A 16,219-nucleotide genomic window follows, 5' to 3' on the forward strand; every position below is an offset into this window, starting at 1 on the left:
TGACTTTCCCACAGCACTCAAGTCTGACAGCAATGTCAGTGTGTTGATCATCTACCCATAGATTATGTGGTTGAGAAATAGGTGATATTATTTTTTTAATACTCTTTCTCAAAGTGATTAAGAGGCCTTTGGAAAATATATCCCTGGATCGCCTAATCAGCTATGCTCCAAAACCTCTTAGGACCCAGAAAGTCTGGTCCTTGTCCCAGGAAATTTCTCATTTAAAAATAAAATAATTAATTTCCCCCCCCCCCCCCCCCCCCGCCAGTTTATTCCAGTAGTACCATCTACAGCTTCATACTTAAGTAAAATATTTGAAAGCATGCAAATGTAAGTATCTGAAATGTTAAAGAATTAAATCTGTAACTTTAATTCTGAAGGTCTTGAAAAATGCACATGATAGCCCTGGGGATAGAAGGAATTTCAATTCTTCCACACTTTGGAAATCAGCTTAGTTGCTTATAGGCCAAATTTTACTTAGCCATCCCTCCCTGCAGTACTTGCCACTAGAAACATGTGAATGTTTAGGAGCTATTGCTGGATTTTTTAATCCCAGTATTTGGTGTTTTAGGATCTTAAGAATGGCCTGATGCTTCACCTTGCCTATGGTGGCAGGCAACTGCTTACCTAGCAGTGTGCTGGGCTACTAAAGCGAGTGCAGTGATCAGTGCTGATGGTTGGACGCTGGGAGGAGGAATGCAGCTTTCTGACCTCCCCATAGGCACCATGCCAGGCATGAGCTGAGCCAGCCATAGTGCTTGCTGTGGCTTTGCACCCTGCCTGTGCTATTGCCATTTTCAAAGTGTGTCTTTTTACCTCCTGGCTGAAAGACCCTCCCTAGCAGATTTTGGGAGATCAGCTAGTACAGAGGAGGACATACATGCCACCATCCAGCATCAGCTAACTGGGTGCTGGTAATTTTTCACTTTGGTATTAATTTAACTGAGCAGCAGAGCCAGAGAGCAGCATCAGGTGGGCAAGGGTCCCAGCAGCATATTGGGCAGCACAAGAGAAGCACTAAGGGCCATATTCCAGCCCTGGAAGGAAATGTGCTGGCTTCAGCTGGAGCCATGTGAACGTAACTGCTGCCAGAGGACAGGCCCCAAAGTTTAGTATTTCTCCAAATGAAGTATAAAAATAATGATGAGCTTAGCCTGAAAAACTTGGGTCCGAATTCATAACCATCTGGTGTTAATGGCCTGAAGTGAAACTTCAGACAAAGGTTTCATTTTACTTATTTTTCATGAGAAAAGCTTCTGGCCAGTGACTGCAGCTTTGCATATTACTGATGGAGCTTCATACCTGCTGCCTCGCTGAGGGGTAAGGAGGTGCAGAAGCCTGATACTGCTCTGCTTTGACTCTAGGCAGGTGGCACTGAGCAGAGACAGTGGGATTGCTTGAAGCATGCAGAAGAATTAAGAAGCTCAATGTAATATTTATCCCCTCGCCATTTTCACTTAACTAACACTAAACTTAATCTTCCAAAAAGCCTCTGCCCAAGAGGTTATTGAAAGGCAAAAAGGATTCCATGCTGAAATTAACTCCAACTGCTACTTATCTATGAGCAAAAGCTGTTTTTAGCTCTTTGTCAAAACAAACCTCAGCTGCATACTAGCTGAGAACTGGGTGGAAGGACTATGTGGAAAGCATATACTTTTTTTCAGTTCAACTGAAATTTTGCAGACAAAGCCTTCCCATCCCAAATAGTGGGGACACTATTAGGAACACTAAGGGGAACACTTAAATGCTCTAATTCTGAACAGGGCAAACAGAAGATGCTGACGTGGTGAGGTATGTTGATAAGGAGAAACACACAGACAAAAGTGGCAAACAAGATCTCAGGCTTTTCTGACAACAGTAAGAGAAACTTCCCAGCTTCTTATAATTTCTGATGGAGATTTTTAGACATTACTGTGTGGTCTAGAAGGTGTAACTCACTAAGCATGAGAAATTTGAGTAAGAAATAGCAGTGCTTTTGAGCCTGCTTCTGTACAGACATTCTGGTGTTTCCATTAAAAATTTTAGGTCAAAACTCAAATGTTCCAGGTGGGAAGTTTCTCTTCTCTGCTTTTCTCTATGTGGTCCAAGTACAGCAAGCTTGTTAAGACCATCAGGGTTGTGTTTCTGGATCAAAATAAGTTTTCAGCAAAAATACTTCAGTTGTTATTTCTGGCCAACAGTCCTCACCCTTGCCCCCTTCCCCAATTCCAAATCCCCCATTCCCAATCCCCCCCCCCAACCCAAAACCAACAAACACAACAAAAACAGAAGAAGGGGGGTAGGTGAAGGAAATGCTTATGTCACTCTTCTGCAAAGGGCCCAGAAATCATATTTCCACAAAAGAAGCAAGAGCTGCAGAAATGAGAAGCCACTTCAAAAATCTACTTTTCCACTGCAATCTCATCTTCCTAAAGTTTTTGCCAGCCACTCTCTCATACCTCGATGCTTGATGTTAGACATTTCCCCTCGGGGCAGCTTGTTGTTGTGTGGAAAATGCCAGTGTTTGCAGCACTCCGTGGCAAGTCTTAATCACTGCAATCAGACTGAGATGTTTATCTGACCCTTAACCTTCATGGCACATATCCATACTGGTGGTTCTTAATGGTTCAGACAAAGTTTCACAGGTCAATCGGGGCAGGGCAGCATGGTAACTTGCTGCTTTTTTTGCTGTTAGCTCTTCCATCTGCATGGTACCAAAGAGTTTCCTCTTGGTTTTCTTGCACATTACCTCCTCTAGGCTTTGGACTTGACACAGAAATTTCCAGAGGTAAACTTTTGGTCTGTAAGGTGCAGAATGTAACCACACTAAATATTTTTTTTCTCCTCCTCATGGGAAGCCTGTTCATGCTCTACTTTTATTCATGGAGCTGTCACATCAAGGAGTACCCCCAGGCACCAGCCTCAGCATTACATTATTGTTCAGCTAGCACCTTTGTCTTCTCTTACAGTGTTTGCCAGAATCCTGAAGGCTCCTGAATCCCAAAACATCACCTTTGGATCTGTGGTGACATTGCGGTGCACAGCGACCGGCATTCCAGTCCCTACTGTCACCTGGCTGGAAAATGGGAAAGCTGTAAGTGCCTCTCTTTCATGCTTTTGGCACTGGAGGACTGCTATCAGCTGGAAGGGCTGGTAGTCAGCACCAGTGATTTCTATTCCTTCCTAACTTAACACTTTGTTTTTCAAAATGGTTGAGTCCAGTTCATCTCTCTGCTGCAGTTTTCCCTGGAAAAATATTGTCCCCCTTATCCACGGTGTTGTATTACTTAATTTGTTAGGATCTAAAAAGTCCAAGATGAAGGGTGCTTTAGATCTTTCCAACCATCCTCCAAGACAGAATTTCTAGGACTTCATTGTGTCCTTCTGCAGCTATCTTTCCTTTCCTTTTTTAATAACATGGTAAAAATAATGAGGCAAAATTGCATATCTGACAAATATGTCAAATATGACATGGAGTTAGATGGACCAAACTGTTTTGAGGTCAAATACCTGTGGAACCTCATTATGCACAGGATATTTGAAGAAGATAATAGATCTTAAATTTTCTAGGCTGACCTAGGTGATGTGAAATATGTCATGAATTTATGCCTGGGCAGAAACATGTTCTTAAGAAAGGCACACCCTCCTCAGTGGCAGGCACCAAAGGATGCAAATCCACTGTGTCTCATAGGAAAGATTCTGTGGTCTAATGATCCTGACCACTTAATATGGGTGCTTGCTTTCAATTTGCCTGGCTTTCATGCCTGTGTGTAGGCTGTTGCAATGCCTTCATATCAGTGAGCTGAATACCTGCTTGATGTCTAATATTGCCTGTGTGGGAGTGAGCAGGGAACCAGTCATGGTAGCATTGCAGCCGAAGCCTGCCATAGCTTCCCTCTAGTCTTCATGCACTTAAGATGAACAAGTTTTATTCTCTCTTTGGTCTTTTGACAGCTTTTTAAAGGATGTGATCTCCAGGGCATGATTCTGTGGAGGCAGGTGGAGTGTCTGCTGAGTGCAGGCTGGCAATTTGCTTTTGCTCTTTCTCATATCAGCCCTGAGTCCTTCTGAGCAGAGGCTGATCTTGATTCTTGGGGACTTGCTGGTCCAGAGGACCAATAAATCCCCTTGGTTCTTACTTCAAGGGGCTATCACTATCCTGTTTTGTATCTCCTCTCTCCACACATTAAAACATGTCATTAAGACCCCATGGCTACTGTGCAGGCCATCTTGCCTTCCTTGCCTCCTCTATACCTTACTGTGATCTCCAGTCTGATTAGGGCTAATTTTCTATATTCCTTCAGTGTTGCTAGGCAGAGCAGCAAAGGGATCAGACCAGCCTCTGCTGGGACCTGTGGGTTCTTGGTGGTTTCTGGCAATATTTAGTTTGAGACAACTGCAGATGTTTATTTAAGACTTCTTACCCACTGGGAACGCGACCTTTTGCAGGGGTCTGGGCTACCTGGAAAGAGCAATATATTTTCATAGCACAGACCTGTACTCTGCTGAGATCCCAGTGAGTGGGTCCCACAGAGAGCTGAGGTACATGAGATAATGGCCCTGCCTGGACCACTGTCTGACTGGTCATATCTGCTCTGCCCCATTGCTGTCTGAAAGGCATAGCCCAGACCCAGGAGGGTAGTGTTCCTGATTGCCTCATGTTAAATATGGCAAGGAAACCTTAATGAGAGTCTGTCTCTGGGAGAGTCAGCAGGAAGCCAGTGGATGGGGCATGGTGAATTTGAGGGTTGGTTAACAGCAAGGGTGAGTCCTTTGAAGATGCAGCATGCCTATGGCGTTATGGTTTCTGAACACCAACCTGTAATTGTCCTGAGGTTCAAAGAACAGGACTCTGCTGAGCTTACTGAGCTTCCTTGGAAGAGGAGGAGGAAACTCCTCTGTGCAGCAGCTGCCTGGCCTACCTATTTAGAAACACAATACATTTTCCTCCTGCTATGCACCACAGGGCATCATGGACCTTATAATGTAGTTTTCACATATCCAGGAATAAATGAGCCAGGTGTGAAGATATGAAGAGGTCTATAATTTCCTGGTAGCTGAAGTGATGTTTTAAAGACTAAAAAGAGAACTCCTGGAAAAAAAATCTCAGAAAATGTGGTTGAAAAGGAAAGGGAATCAATTAACACAAGGGAACATCTTGAAGTTTCCAGTAAAGGAAAAAACAGATGGCCAGTGTGGAAGTCCTAGGCACCACTGCCTGTGATTTTCCACTGTTCATGATGCATATTGCTTGTACTGCTTGTGGTTACTTGAGGAACCTCTTCGTCCAGTGTCCCAAGCTGGAAGGAACAATCCCAGTTATCTGTGTGCTCAGCAGGCACAGTCCAGTGCTGCCAGATGTGGTACACCTGAGGCCTGAGGAGCCAGCAGGAGAGAAGACTGGATTAGCACAAGCTGCTCATGGCAAGCAGCCACCTATCCCACCAAGATACTGGAAGGTAGGGAGGGCTATAGGAAATATTCTTCCCACTGAGAAGGTCCCTGCACCATTTTAGTGCTGAGTGGTTTCTGGAGAGAAAAGGAGTCTAAAACTAAATTTGAGCAGCTCTGTAACAAAAGACATATCTGTGAAAAAATATCCCCTGGGCTCCCACCCTCTTGAACTGACTTCATGTTATAAGGCCAAATATATCCCTGGTCCCTTCACTTGCACAGTGGCTGACATACCTGGTGCAGTACTTACAAACTGTATTGGTCTGATTATTTAGTGATTTCTTCCCATGAACATTCTTTCACCACAAGTCTAAGCTGACACTGAGAGAGGCAAAACAAATATATTCTTTTCATAATTTTCTTTTCATAAAGAATCCAATCTGCTTACAAGATATGGAACAACAAGGAAAAACACTGACGAGTTCCTTGTTTTTTCAATTATTGCTATCAATACAATTGATATTTCATTTCACTGAAAGGTCTCATTGAAAGCACATTTTTACTGACCTCCAAGGAGATCAGATTAATACTTCTGTCTTAGTTACATGTGTAGGTAGAGTGCTTTGCTGGGGCGAATCCAGGGAGAAAATCTCCAATGTCCTTAGAGTCAGGTTACACCTAGGGGGTCCCCAGGCAACATACCTTGCTTGAATTATGTTTGATGCTTCTTATCAGTATGAAGGTTAGAGCAGGCAATGCTCTCCTTCTTCCTGCCTTTGCAAGATAGAGTCTGTATGTGCCATGCTCTCCTACTTTGATGAATGCCATGTTGGCAGGAAAGATTTGATAGTAAATCAAGGCCAACTAGCCAAAATCAGCAGGCTTCAAGCTCATTTAACTGCAAATTACTGATCTGGGAAAAGAGCTGACCAAAATCATCATATTTTCAGCCCCTTCCATATTTCCAGTTGTGAGATAAGAAAATGTATCGGGTATCTGCTGAAGTATTGTAGCCAGAGCACTTGCTATGCTCATGACTGCTTTGAGAGTATTGAAATGCTTATACTAATCCAGAATCAATGACTTCCAAACTATTTTCTTTTCTTCCTCTGTATAGCGGATGTTCACAAAGTCATCCTGCGCAGTTCCTTCCTAAGGCATGAAGAGGCAAACAATCTATTACAAGAAGCTGTGTAGTAATTAGCCAGCTCAATTGCATAAACCAAATTGTGACTATGACCCTCTTGAACTGAAACCTAATTGCAAAAGTATTGCTGAGGTGTGAAATAGGAGAGATCTTTTAGCATTTATTTCTGTGTGTGAAGTTGGCGGCTGTGAAAGGGCCAAAGTAACACCAGCATCCTTAGGTCTCTGCCACTTTTGTCTCCTTACCACATCTTCCTCTGCCAATTTAAATGCCTGGGACTCTGTCTCAGATTTTTCCTTGGTTTGCCTGTTTGTGTCTTTGTTGGAAATATTACTGAGCTGGGCTTTCACTCTTTCAGGTTTCTGTGGGGTCGATAGCAGAAAGCGTCAAGGACAGAGTGGTTGATTCCAGACTGCAAGTGTATGTCACCCGACCTGGCCTGTTCACTTGTCTTGCCACAAACAAGCACAGCAAAACTTTTGGAGCCGCAAAAGCAGCAGCAACCATCAGCATTTCAGGTATGCAGGGAAAGAAGAGGCCATTAATTTTTTTAGCCTTTCCTGCTGGGGAAGAGGAAAGGGATGTGGAATACTGTGGTGGAAGAGGGGAAGCTTTGGAGAGCTGATAGTGTGTGGGGGCCTAAATTTGAGTACAAGTACATCCTCCACCAGGCTATTTCCTCATATACTCTTACACTTTGGAGATGGGCATAGCTGTCATTTCCTGAATGTTTGATGCTGTCTTGTACTTTGTGTCCCAGAAGCACACTTGGTAAGTTCATCCATATGGAGGAAGTTGTGGCCATGACCCAGCGTTGGTATCATCTAACAGCAAAGTGAAAATAGCTTCAAGCAGTTCAGCTTCGCAAGGGGTTGGCATCCAGAAAGCAGGGTGGTTGCTGTCAGAGTAGTACCCTGCCTTGCCTGAAGTTAGCTCTTCCCTCAGAGATGTCTCCCAAATGTGAAAATTAATTTCCAAAGAGGAGAAATCCCTCTGTCAGAGCTAACTAACAGCATTTGTCATACAGAGAGAAAGGTGGTAGCTTGTCCCATCCCTCTTTGGACAGGCAAGGGGACTTAGTTAGAGGAAAGAGGAATCAAATTGGACATGGCAAGGTAGCCCTGGTTCTGCTTTTAACCAGGCAGGTACTTGTTTATCTCTCAGTGCCTTAGCTTCTAGTTTCTTGATAAAATAATCATGCCCTTTCTTACACTGGGCATTGAAACCTATCAGTAATCTCTGCTCCATAATGTAGTCAGCATTTGGTACTGAATTTCCCATCCCCACTTCTGCTTTTAGCCAAGGCAAATGTGTGTCCTACAAATGCAGTGGGGCGGACAGGTACTTGGGGCTGGTGGAAGTTTTACTCCTCCAGGCTGTGTGTGCTCAGCAGGAGGAGAACTACCCCCTAGACCTGAGCAGGAGTCTGCCTTGGCCTTGCCCCAGCTCACAAGCCTCCAAGGGCAGAGATGCCCTGGCCCTCGGCTGGTGCCCAGTGCCTCCTCCCTGTGCTGGCACTGCCCAACTCCCTGTGGTACAGCAAGCCAGGGCCACTGCTGTGTGCCAGTGCTGCATCCCCAGCCCTGGCTTCTCCTGCTTGTTACAGCTGCTGCCTCAAGTAATGGATATCCATGTGGCTTAAACACAGGATGCTGCCTGCTGGTTACATGGGACCCAAAGGACCAGGATAAAAGTGTGGGTTTATGGTGCAAGAGCCTACTTCAGCTGGCACTGCCATCAACAATCCACTTCCTCCTCTTCCTTTCTCACTTTACAGTGTTCAGTGTTGGCCAACTTTTCTTCCCCACAAGAAGATACAAAGGAACAGAATTTAGGTGCATTTTTTTCATACAGCTTGCAGTTGTCAGATACATTTCCTAGCACGGAAATCTTGACTTATGCATCTCAGAGGGAGCAATGAAGTGTCACTGATGTCTTTTCCATTTCTTCTTTCTCCTGGTTCATCACAATTCCTGGATCTGGTGCCTCTTGGCAGAATGGAGGTAAGAATGACTTTCTGTGGCTTTGTGGAGGCCCTTTCTGGGCCAGGGAGAAGAAAAATAATGAGCCAAGGGAGTCTGGTTAATTTGGTTTAAATTAAGGGGTAGGGTTCTTTCATTCCAACTGTGCAGATGAGGTTCACCCATAGGGATCACTGATCTTCTTTACAAAGGCATAATTGGACATTAAGCTTGGATAGTTAATAGTGGTTTTAAATCAAGCCAGCAGTAAGGGTGTTTGAAATACGGTAGTGGGAAGAATATTCTGAAGAAACTTCTGTTTGGTTACAGATCCACAGTTTGCCTTGACCTTATAAATGTTCATGGCAAAGCTTAACTTCAAGGTAAACTCCTATCTGTTCACAGTTAATAAATGTAATTTGGTTTGGTGCTCACCAGATTAGGGCAGCAGAAGATTGTTTGTTCCAAGCAGAATTATGGATGAACAAAGCCACTTACATGCAATGAGAAATGAACTTCTGCTTAGTAATTTTTGCAGGACTGAACAATTTAGCTGGTCTTCTCTCTTTAGAATCCTTTCATGTTTCTACACACTGCACTGGCTGATCAGTCTGGAAGAAAAATGAGAATGTTAGCCTGGGAGATGGGCTGGGAGAGTCTGGCCACCACAGAAAAGAGCAGAGCCTGGGAAAGTCTGAGCAAATGGTTTTGCCACTCTGCTGACACAGGCTCCCTGCAAAGGCTATTGCCTCCATCACAGGAGCTTGCAAGGTTGATTCAGGAAGTTTGTAAGTGATTAAGTGACCACCCAAATGGCAGACTCACGCCTTACACCTGCACCCCTGCAGGTATGACAGGCATGGGGACACAGTCCAAGTGCTCAGCCCACCTGTCCCATAGGTGTTCTTAACATTTGCTGCATTATATTTCCATTCTGTGACAAACCATTGTGAGAAACATGTTGTTGCTACTTCTCCATTGCAACTTGGTCTGTGTCTCCTTGCATATTTTATAAAAGCAAGGAAACATAATGTTAGCACTGTTAGCTCTTCTCGGTCAGCCTCTGCAGTCCCCTGAAGTCAGCAGCACAACAGCCCCATGCACACCTGTCCCTGCTTTTGCCCCTGGCCACAGGAAGGACGCAACTTTCAAATTAAGCACAATGGGAATCATGAGGGAAATGCAAATAACATGACCCCTGCCATGCCAAGAGCAGTTCCAGCAGGGTGCTGGGATTGGTGCATTGCTTTGGGGAACCTGCTGCTGTGTGCAGGAAGATGTCATGGGCTGTGAGACTCATGCAGCATGCTGGGAGACTCCTGTGTCACATTAAAGTGTGTCCATGGAGCCTGAGATGATGCAGTGTCAGAGCATCACTGCCATTTTGGTAAACCTCAAAGGATTGGTGCCTTCTTGTATTTTTCATCCAGTGTAACACAGAAAAAAAAATTAAAGAAAAAATTCACATGCCCAAAATAGAGCAGCTAAAACAGGGCCAAGGATTGTAATCTGCAGAAATAGCATCTGAAGAACAGAAATGTGAGCATCCTCTGTAATCCTTTGTCCATGTACCTCCAGCTTTCCAAAAAAAAAAAAAAATCAGCAAGAAACCCCAGGGTTAACAATGGGTGATTATTTGGACAAGGGAAAGAAGTAAAAGGCAAAGATACAAATAGCTCTGTTGACTGCTCCAAATGGTTGGCATGTTGTGAATTGAACTCTCTGACCCCAGTTACACTGACCGAATGGCAGTGGGGACAGCTGCACCCAGCCCTCCTCTCTGCCCTGATTTGGCCATGCCCCACACACAGGCAGTCTGTTTTCACAGCTTTGCCTCCCGTATCCAGGACTCTGCATCCCATGGGCTGCCTGGGCAGAGGGCATCTCCTCACCTGCAGTCCTGGCTGCTGGTGGGTGACTGTGGGAGCCACTGGAAGCACGGCTGGTCTGCGCACTGCCCTTGCCCTGCTGCTTGCTTTTGATGGCCATGGGGAAGAAGGGAGGAAGGGAGGGGGGAGAGATCTCCTTCCAGATACAAATAACATGGGAATGATAAATGGCCCTCAAAGAAGATGACCCTACTGTGATTTTATGCTCCTGCATAGCTCTGTCTCCATGCTATGTGTCAGGACTTAGCAAAATGGGAGATGTGGTGAAAAGATGCATCTTGCAGAAAAACACCAGGAAGGAAAACACAAAGACTTGTGCCTTCCTCATCTCTGAGTTGTTCCCCAGCTAAAGGTGTGGAAGAGGGACAGGTCAGGAGTGGTGCAGGAGCTCTGGAAGGGCAGGCAGGAGCTTGGTCTGACCTCGTGTAAAACTCCCTGGTACACGATGGGTTGAACTTACCTGGCTCCTGTTCATCAAGTTGATCTTACATTAAACTCTAACTCTTGTTAGACAGCAGAGTGAAAAATCCTGAGTTATCACAGAACTGCAAGCAATGCAAGCAAGCAGCATGGCTGATCCCTACTGCAGGGAAGCAGGAAAGTAAAGCACTTTCCCACTAGAGCCCAGGGGCAGGGTAAGGGGCCATGCTAGGTCATGGTTCTCTGTGATTGCTCAACCTTCAGTCCACTTACAACTTTAACAACACTTGGTCGGAGCCTCCTCCCTGGAGCTCACCTGGGCTGGTACCAGGTACCCTGCAGAATTTTCATTCTTGTGTTATAATAGCTGGTTTTAGTGGTATAAACATCTACCATGTCCTGTGCCCTCTGTTAGCTTTACACATGCCACTTTATTCAGAAACAGGGCCATTGTGCTCCTGCAGCTGTTTAGGTCTGTGAGCTTACTCTGTGTCTGTGTGTGTGTGCTCTTGTCCCCGACAGCAAGCTGTACAAGGGTGACGCAGGCTACTGCAGCACATACAGAGGTGAGGTGTGTAGTGCTATCTTGGCGAAGAATGCTCTTGTTTTCTTCAACTCCTCGTATGCTGACCCAGAGGAGACCCAAGAGCTGCTTGTGCACACTGCCTGGACTGAACTGAAAATGGTGAGTTCATTCTGCCAACCGGCTGCTGAGTCTCTGCTGTGTAACTACATCTTCCAGGAGTGCAATCCCTCGGGAGCTGGGCCAGCTCCAAAGCCAGTGTGCAGGTAAATGAAGAAAAACATGCTCATATTTCACTTTCATTTTGTGGGGATGTGTATGCAGCAGGGGAGTGGTGAGGGACTGTCCAGGCTTGCTTGCAGTAGCAAGTGAAGCTGAGTGAAGCTGGGCCCTCTAGCTTTGAACAGGTTTTCCCTTTGCTCTCTCCTCTGTACACACAGACTGATTCATCTCTCACTGTGCTCATTGCTAGGGTGTGGTCTGAATTTGAAGTCCAGACCTCTACATTACATCAGGTGTTTGGAGGATTGTGTTGAAAAGAAGTATCCATTTGAATTACATAAGTAGTTTCAATAATTCATGTTGTTTTCTGTTATTGTTATCTTACTAGGCCAGTATCTATATTTTTTATTACTATAAAGAGTAATTGCTTCTTTCAAATTTTGACTAAATGCAGCTCCAGAAGATGCAACAAATCTGGCTGAGGCAATATATCAATCATTTAGTACTTCCTGCTATGACAAAAATGTGACAAAAATGATGAGACCAGAGACATTGCCTGTGTAGTTGAACCTGATAAACCAAAACTGCAATGTGGTTATTGTATCCTTCTGTGTGCAGAGAAATGTGCATTGAAATTGGGCTGACAGGGAACCTGAGGAGTCCAAAGCATCTCTTACTATAGCTAATCTACTGTTGACAGGTATTTGTAAACACATCCCAGTGACAGACACTACTCTCTCCTTACACAACCTCCTGAGCAGCCCTTCCCTCGTTGCTCCTTGTCTTCCCATCATGGTCAAGGAGGCGAGTTTCTTTCTTTCCTCTTTGCAGTGAAATTTTACATCCTTCCCAAATTCTCCGACTAGATTAAAACAGGTTTTCCCGAGCCCTGCACACAGCTTTTGCTCTTCTGCCCAGTCCAGGTTTGGTTATTTTTAACTGAAACAGAATTATGATTGCCTGCTGTGCTTTCAGAGGACAGCCCTGCACACACATATCAGGGTGAAGCTTTCTTTTTCCTGTCATGTTCAGCCCCTAAAAGAGTAGTCATAACCCATACCACATTTCGGCAGCTAACATCCCTGCCTAAAGTGCACTGCTTTGATCTTGTCCTCCTTGAAACACATTTTAAAATACTATTCAGATCTGCATTTACTGGAAGAGTAGCCCCAGCTCTAGTGTCACAAATAAGAATATAAACCTTTTCTACAGACATGGCAAGCACACTGCTGGATGGACTTGTGCCTGATGTCTAATGGCAATGATTTCTCCAGTTATGTAGGGGCTTTTTAAGACAATTGGCAACGTGTTGGTTTTGTAATTGGGACCTTTTTTGTTGCTTCTCCTTTAACACCTCTAAAACAAAGGCGCAGAGGAAAATCCAGCTGTGAATATTGACCATACATTTGGCTTTCTACTTGGTACCTATGCTGCCTTATATCCTACGAAACATTCTTATGTGCTACTATCCAGAGATAATCATGCAGCCAAGTACTACCATTTGCTTTTTGCTGGCAGGCTCCTCCCTGCCACATCAATATTCTGCTCTTTGTCATTGTGCCCTTAAATACACAATCACTCTGCCTTTTTTCAAGACCTGTGACAGTATTTGTATCTCAGCCACACATGCATTAACAACACATTAGTCAGCTAAGGGTTTTGCATATTGCTCTGCAAAGTATTTCAGTTAGATCTTGGCCTTGCTTCATTTACGCCTGCCCATGAGTAGCCCTGCAGGACCAGAACTCACAGTGATTTGACTGAAGACCTGTACTTCTGGGGCACTTCTAAAGTCAGAATTGTATAAATTAACATAAATATTCACTTGATCTTGATGCACCTGAGCTAACAGTTACAACATCTGCTAATATATCTAAATGTTAATGGGCTTGCCTGGAACCATTTTTCTTCAAATCCATGAGTCAATGTTGGTTTTTATTAATTATGCCTTCCTCCTTCGACCCTAATTTTAATGAAGCTTTCTTTATAAGAAAAGTTCTGGAACAGCATCCTTCCTGATTCCTGTCCTCAAAGACCATCAGCTGGACAGCAGTTCTTCCAGAGCCCAATACTCCTTTTGATAACTCAGACATCTTATAGACTTCTTTATGGCTGAGAGAGGTCTGGGGGCTCTTGAACACATCTCACATGGTCTTGGTCACTTTCCAATTCTCTTAACTTCTTTTTACTGACAACTTTATAGCTTTCTGCAGAAGCTGGCTAAACGACAAAAGTTTTCAGCTGAAATAGTTAATGAGTAAGAATTTAACTCTCTCAAATGTGGGAAAGCTCTCCCAGTTTTTCAGGGACATACTGCCCTCAATATATGACCATGTATTTGTATATTATTATTTATTTTCTGCACCAATTTTTCTTTTCTATGTTGTTTTTTAATTTCATTTTGTTTGGAAGCTAGCTAGCAAGAGTAACAACTGACAGGCTGAGTAAAACTTTTCTAAAAGTAATCGGGGGGTAAAATAAGATGAAATGAAACACAAGAAAACCACATGGGAAAAGTTCACTCAATGTAAATTTAGATGCAAATTGATTAAAATGAGAGTTTTTAAGGGAAAGTGATGTCTCATCTCATAATTCTTGATTACATCTGCCTCTTGTTGCTGGCTGCTATTGCAATAGCAGAACAACCCCCAGTTTCTGTTTCAATCACTGCTGATAGGAAGTGATCAGGCTGTAGGGAACAGTCCTGTGTTGGGGAAAGTTTTTCCTTGTTTGGGTCTGTGTGTCCCCATCTCCCCTCACATAGTCTCTTGTGTTCCCTAGAAACACTACTGGCACACTTGCTATCTTCTGCCATTACTGCTCTTTGTCCATCTGTCATTTCCATGACATAACATTTCTAATAATAACCTGAAGTAATCTTTGCCTCAGCAAACCCTCTGTGCGCAGCATTGGGTGCTACAACAGCGGTGTGAACCCATCCAGGAGTGACTGACCACCCTCCCTCTGGCTGTGTTACCATTCTTCCAGGGTGCAGATAACCTTCCTTTAGCCCTGCAGCAGACAGCGCTGCAGAAGAATCGTCTTCTGCGTTTTGCAACTGAACACTGAATAAAGGGCTTATTTAACGGTGCTTGGGATCCAGGAATGAACAGAGATAATTCAGTCCAGATCTCCCAGGTCTCAGCCAGTGCTTCAAATGCAAGTTTTTCTCATTTCCCTATCTAAGTATTTCTTTACTTCACAAGGTCACTCCTGTTCCCCATGTTGTTTAACATAAAAAAAAAAATTGCCATCTGGCCTCATTCTGGCTTCCATGGAAGGGAGGAAGGAATAAGCCCGGACTGGCTAAAACCAAGCACAGACTACCTGGGAATTGATGACTTCAGCCTTCTGAATTGAGGGGCATCCATTATTGTTGCAGAAAAGCTGTTTCTCTAGTAGAATTCTCAATGACCCCCTTCCTTCAGGTGCTTTAGAGGGTTTGCAGTGTTGTTAGCCATTGCTGACGTTCATGACCATCTGCTCTTGCCAAAACTGTTGTATAATTAAGAAGGTTGCATCAACCCACCAGGTGGTGAATTTGGCTAAATCTTTCCCCACACACCCCAGAAGTATATTTTGCTTTCTGCATCATTGTGTGATGAGTTGTAGATCTGGGAAAGGCTCCAGCTGAGCTGTGCAAAAGAAATCTCTGCACATGACCTCAAAGTTGATTTTGTAACTCAGGCTCTCAAAAATGGCTACATAAATAAGCAAATCACTGATAAATTGACCAATATAATAAATCCACAAACTTCCCAGAATGGTGTGTTTTCTTTTTTTTCTTTTCCTTTTTTTCTAGTGCAGGTATTTCTACCTTGCCCTTTTCCACAAACAATTTCTCATATAAGGCCCATTTAAAAATCCAATGCACTTCTTGCCAGTGAATATTTCACATTGTTATGGAGGCAAACATTAGGTGGGAGACAGGTCACTTTTTTACCAGGCAATTTGCAGATATCTACAGAGAAAAAAATGGATTTAAAGTTGTTGCCTGTAGACACAACTAAAAAATTCTGGGGTTTTATTCAGTGAGATTAAAAGTATATGCAAATATTTAATATAAGAAGGTTAAGAATTGCAGCTCATCTTTTGCTTTTAGTAGATGACAGAAGCCAAGTGAGGTTTTAGGATATATTGAAAAATTCTAACTAGAAATGAGAGGGAGACTATTTACAAGAGCATGTAGTGACAGGACGGGGGGAATGCCTTCAAACTGAAAGAGGTTTAGATTAAATAATAGGAAGAAATTATTTACTGTGAGGATAGTGAGAGACTGGCACAGGTGGCCCAGGGAAGCTGTGCATGCCTCATTCCTGGAAGTGTCCAAGGCCAGGTTGGATGGGGCTTTGAGCTACCTGGTCAAGTGGAAGTTGCCCCTGTCCATGGCAGGAAATTGGAAATAGATGATCTTTGATGTCTCTTCCAACACAAACCATGCTATGACTCTATGATGTTTATTAGAAGAACATGTGAAAAAAATCTGTAGAAAAAGATTGGAATGAACTCCTCATAGTTTGGTGCGTGTTGTGTTTTGAGCATAACCCTGCTTCATTAAAAATGTAGGTTTGTATATTTCTTAAAGGAAGCTGTTGCATTTCATACAGTTTCTTTTATGGTTTATGATCCAGACACTCTGGTTTTAAAGAAGTGTAACCCCATTAATGGATTTCTGTCAGCTTGA

General features: G+C 43.8%; 1 protein-coding gene across 3 annotated transcripts in view; it reads left to right on the plus strand.

The window, feature by feature from the left end:
* MUSK (muscle associated receptor tyrosine kinase) overlaps nt 1-16,219 on the plus strand; it is a 55,062-nt gene that overhangs the window by 22,726 nt on the left and 16,117 nt on the right. The window contains exons 6-9 of one of the 3 annotated variants that reach the window (XM_058044176.1): nt 2,949-3,073; nt 6,879-7,038; nt 8,517-8,523; nt 11,313-11,579. In XM_058044176.1, coding sequence (XP_057900159.1) covers nt 2,949-3,073; nt 6,879-7,038; nt 8,517-8,523; nt 11,313-11,579 — 559 coding nt within the window. Of the gene's footprint in view, nt 1-2,927; nt 3,074-6,878; nt 7,039-8,516; nt 8,524-11,312; nt 11,580-16,219 lie in introns of all 3 variants that reach the window. The other 2 variants (XM_058044178.1, XM_058044177.1) reach the window with 2 other exon arrangements.

The sequence above is a fragment of the Melospiza georgiana genome, chromosome Z (assembly GCF_028018845.1).
Source record: "Melospiza georgiana isolate bMelGeo1 chromosome Z, bMelGeo1.pri, whole genome shotgun sequence".
NCBI classification, from domain to species: Eukaryota; Metazoa; Chordata; class Aves; order Passeriformes; family Passerellidae; genus Melospiza; species Melospiza georgiana.